Here is a 5,238-nt window from a genome sequence, read left to right on the forward strand (position 1 = left end):
ACTAAGTATAATAAGTCAAAATGTGTGTATATCAAAGTATATACTGTAGTATAAATACTACGTGCTGTAGTTAAATAGTAAATATAACTAAATATATAAAATGATGTTTAGAGCTGCAAAGACAATTTGTCTGTTAAAAATAATGAAATAAGTTAAAAACCAATAACAACACTGCTCCTGCTTAGCATTAGCATCAGCATCAGGAGCTAACAAGGTCAGGCGGTGCTCCGGTCTCACCTGTGGCCGGTAAACAGCTGCTGGAGCTCCGGTGAGGCGCTGCGTCACTCCGTTCACTTTGTAGTACATGTCTGACTCAGGTAGCGCACGTGAACACACCTGAGCACCTGGAACTCGACTGAAATACCTGCAACTGGAGACGCAAAGCCGGAACTGCTGCTAAATGACGAGACTGCGTCGCTGTGATGACGTCAGAACGGCACAGAAAGACCTTGGGCTGAGGGAGGCTGCCCGCGAGCTGCCTGACCGGAATAAAACCAACACTAGGCCGACCATGTACTATGTACTGTAGTACAACTACTGCAGTATAAACACTACGTACTGTAGTACAACTATTATGCACTGTAGTACAAATACTGCAGTATAAATAATACATACTGTAGTATAACTACTATGTACTGTAGTACAAATACTGTAGCATAAATAGTACGTACTGCAGTATAACTATGTGAAGAATTTAAGTTTAGAAACATGTTTAGTATGATTAGAAGCAAACCTTGAAGAATGTGTTAAATATTACAATGTATTAAAATGTCACAAGATATTGATTTATGGAATGTATTATATGTTTACAGTATATTTACTTGAAGAAGATAGTATATGTGTATCATATGTTTACCTATTGAATGTATTAAACGAAAGGTATAGTGTTGAGCCATGAGGGAGAGACAGGGACCTTTTGAGATAGGCTTTTCAGATTCGTAAGCGACCATATGGTGATGAGTTTGGAGAGGTCGGCTTCAGGAATGTGAGAAGGTGTGAACAGCGGGGGAAGGAGACGTATTAGACAAGTGGAGATGTTGGTGAATACAGCCCTATGGAACGAGGGGGGTTCGCTCCAGATGAGGAGGGGCGGACCAGGCCAAGGAGGTCAGCCGAGAGTAGACACTGTCCGAAGCCAGGAGGGGACAGTTGGACTTCAGCCAATCACAAATCTGATAATGGACTTTTAAAGTTTCTGGCGGGGACTTTAAAGTATAAGACATTGTTGCCAAGGATTTCTCTTCAGTTCTCGTTGCTGGCCACCTTACAGGTAACCAGAGAGGTGGGCTGTTGGGTGGGGGCGCGTTAACTCTGATCCGCGGAACATATTCTATCGATAGTGTACTTCAGTTTGTAATTGTTTAGCTTCTGTTTGTTATTAAATACTTTTTGATCGTAAGACCCAGCTGATTTTTTGGCCCGCTCTGCTGACAAAAGACGCAGCAGTAGGGGACATGTGGCCTCCCTTTGTCTGCGAGAGAGTTGAGACCCCTAACAACTACTATGTACTGTAGTATAAATACTGCAGTATAAACAGTACATACTGTAGTACAAATGGGTTGGTTGGCACAATGCTTGTAGTCTGCTGGGCCAAAGACAAGGACCTCAGTTTTATTCTGATTTAATTAAATTTAATGAAAAGGGAGTAAACACTGCATGGATCACCAGGTTTCAGCGGGCGCGGCACAGCTGAGTGTTGTCTATAATGGTAGGAGATATTATATTAAGTATACTGTATATAAGGGAAAGTATAATAGGGCCTAAAATGGAGCTCAGTGGTACTCCACAGGAGCAGGACACACTTTGGATTGTGACAGAGGCTGATCGGTCTTGAAGGTAGGAGGCAAACTACAGTCTGGCCAATCCCTGAAAGTCAACAATATGGTGACGACGATCCTAGAGGACAAAGTGATCGATTGTGTCGAAGAAGGCAGCCGAGAGATCTACAAGAATTAATAAAGGTGCATTCAACTAACTCCAATGTAAACACTCAACTAACTTTAATGTAAACACTCAACTAACTCCAATGTTAACATTCAACTAACTTCAATGTAAACATTCAACTAACTTCAATAGAAACATTCACTAACTTCAATGTAAACATTCAACTAACTCCAATGTAAACACGCAACTAACTCCAATGTAAACACGCAACTAATTCCAATGTAAACACGCAACTAACTCCAATGTAAACACTCAACTAACTCCAATGTAAACACGCAACTAACTCCAATGTAAACACGCAACTAACTCCAATGTAAACACGCAACTAACTCCAATGTAAACACTCAACTAACTCTAATGTAAACACTCAACTAACTCCAATGTAAACACGCAACTAACTCCAATGTAAACACGCAACTAACTCCAATGTGAACACGCAACTAACTCCAATGTAAACACTCAACTAACTCCAATGTAAACACGCAACTAACTCCAATGTAAACATGCAACTAACTCCAATGTAAACATTCAACTAACTCCAATGTAAACACGCAACTAACTCCAATGTAAACATTCAACTAACTCCAATGTAAACACGCAACTAACTTTAATGTAAACACTCAACTAACTTCAATGTAAACACTCAACTTACTCCAATGTAAACACTCAACTAACTCCAATGTAAACCGTGGCTAAGTGGAGAGCAGGGCTGCCTTTCAATCAGACGGTCGGCGGTTCGATCCCCGGCTCCTGCTCTACTAGTCTCATGTCAATGTGTCCTTGAGCAAGACACTTAACCCCAAAATTGCTCCCGTAGCTGCGTCTACGGTGTGTAGATAGATACTGAATTGTAAGTCGCTTTGGATAAAAGCGTCTGCTAAATGACCGTAATGTAAATGTAATATAAACACTCAACTAACTCCAATGTAAACAGTCAACTAACTTCAATGTAAACACTCAACTAACTCCAATGTAAGCAGCATTAATGGACGGTGAGCAACCATGACGTAAAGTGTCCTGTGTGAAACTAAAAGTAAAGTAGAGTCGTTCATCTCGTGAGTCACTTGAGTCACAGTTCTGTGGCTGATTCAGAGTTTATTCACTGTGGAGACAGAAGTAAACATGAAAACAGACATTCTGACTATCAGCACCAGAGATGTGAGTCAATCTTCAGGGGTCTGCGAAACAGAACTCACAAGTCTGTTTCACAGAAATCACTTAATAAATGTAGAATAATTATTGTTACACAGGAATACACAAGAGCAATATAATAATACAGTCAATACAATTAAGAGATGTTAGATTTTCTTCTCCACATGTAACAAATTAATTGACTCATTATAATTAACCCTTAAAATTATAAGTCGTTAGACACAAAGTCATATTTTTTTGTGGAATGAACCTTTAAAACCACAAGTTGATAGACACAAAGTCGTATTTGGGTGGAAAACAAGCCCAAAAATATCAGGCTAACAAATAACTTTCAATCAATATTCGATACATTCCAGTTTCAATGGATCCTAGTTAGAATGTATATGTGTTATATTAAAGAGCTCTGGAGTCTCATTGAATGATGGTTCATGATAAACAGCCTTGTTATGAGGAGCACCTTGACCGTTACCATAGTTACCACTGAGCCAGCAGTAGTAATTCATTAATAATTAATTCATAATTAATTCAGACTCCTGAAACACAGAGAACAAGTTCACATGTTGTTGAGTGATTGGCTTAAAATATTACTTAGAATCAGGAATATTTCAAACAACTAATACAGTGGCAATAAGTAGCAGAAATGTTGAAGTAGTAATAGTAGCATTAGAAGCAGCAGTAGTAGAAGTAGAAGTAGAAGTAGAAGTAGTAGCAGTTGAAGTAGAAGTAGTAGAAGTAGTAGAAGGGACTCCACACTGTAACCTGTGACAAGACTGCCATTATAGATTTAAAGACTTTTTAAAAAAAATGACATAATTATATAAAATCACTGAAACATGACAGGTAGCTAAGTACATCTCAGGAAGAACACTTTAATGTTTGAAGAACATTCTACCACATCGGTACAGAAGTAAGTAGAACTCATCATTATCTCCTACTAATAAGGAATTAGTTCTGAGTCAGCGTTCACACAACTATTTACAACAATGAGAAATACTGTACAAAAGGAAGCTAAAGGGAAATATTACACAGATATGATTGGACACCACTAAGATCTCTAATCATTTCAACACTACCAAACTAATGAATAGAATAATTTATGGATAAACAGGATGAAAGGCAGCAGTTCAGGATCCTTTTTATCACTCTGACTGATAGTAAGATGGTTTCCTCATCATGTTCCTTTTCTTTGTGATGTTACTGAAGTATTATATGTATAATAATATAAGTATTATATGTATAATAATATATGTATTATATGTATAATAGTATAATAATATAATAATATATGTATTATAAGTATAATAATAATATAATAATATATGTATAATACTATAATATAATAAATTATGTAATAAATGTATAATATATAGCAATATATGTATTATAAGTATAATAATATAAGTATTATAAGTATAATAATATAATAATATATGTATTTTAAGTATAATAATATATGTATTATAAGTATAATAATATAATAGTATAATAATATATGTATTATAAGTATAATAGTATAATAATATAATAATATATGTATTTTAAGTATAATAATATATGTATTATAAGTATAATAATATAAGTATTATAAGAAACAAGAACTGTTTCACCATTTGAAACAATGTTCAGTCAAAGATGAATTTAAAAGAAGAAAAGAATGTTAAAGTTTAACAGATCGTCTGTGTATCTGCCGTATTTCACACCAAAGAAGAAGAAGTGTCTCCAGTGAGATAATTCACAGCTCCACTTCCTCTCTCTGCTGTTGCCGTGGAAACAGTGGATGTGTCCACCGGCTGCTGGTTTATTAAGAATTCATGAAAGAATCAAGAATAAAGAGAGTTTATATTATTATGCTATTATATTATTATATTATTATGGTATTATGTTATTACATTATTATATTATGATGTTATATTATTATGTTAGGGTTATTATATTATTATGGTATTATATTATGATGTTATTATATTATTATGCTATTATATTATTATATTATTATGCTATTATATTATTATGTTATTATATTATTATATTATTATGCTATTATATTATTATGCTGTTATATTACTATATTATTATATTATGATGTTATATTATTATATTATTATGTTAGGGTTATTATATTATTATGTTATTATATTATTA

General features: G+C 34.8%; 1 protein-coding gene across 1 annotated transcript in view; it reads right to left on the bottom strand.

Moving 5' to 3' along the window:
- The window catches only part of cox7a2l (cytochrome c oxidase subunit 7A2 like), a 1,290-nt gene extending 858 nt beyond the window's left edge, over nt 1-432 (bottom strand). The window contains exon 1 of the mRNA XM_068734437.1: nt 238-432. Coding sequence (XP_068590538.1) covers nt 238-306 — 69 coding nt within the window. The 5' untranslated portion in view covers nt 307-432. The remainder of the gene's footprint in view (nt 1-237) is intronic.
- Between the last annotated feature and the right edge of the window lie 4,806 nt (nt 433-5,238).

The sequence above is a fragment of the Cebidichthys violaceus genome, unplaced genomic scaffold (genome assembly GCF_023349555.1).
Source record: "Cebidichthys violaceus isolate CVI_PGR_0920_01 unplaced genomic scaffold, fCebVio1.0.p SCAF_64, whole genome shotgun sequence".
NCBI classification, from domain to species: Eukaryota; Metazoa; Chordata; class Actinopteri; order Perciformes; family Stichaeidae; genus Cebidichthys; species Cebidichthys violaceus.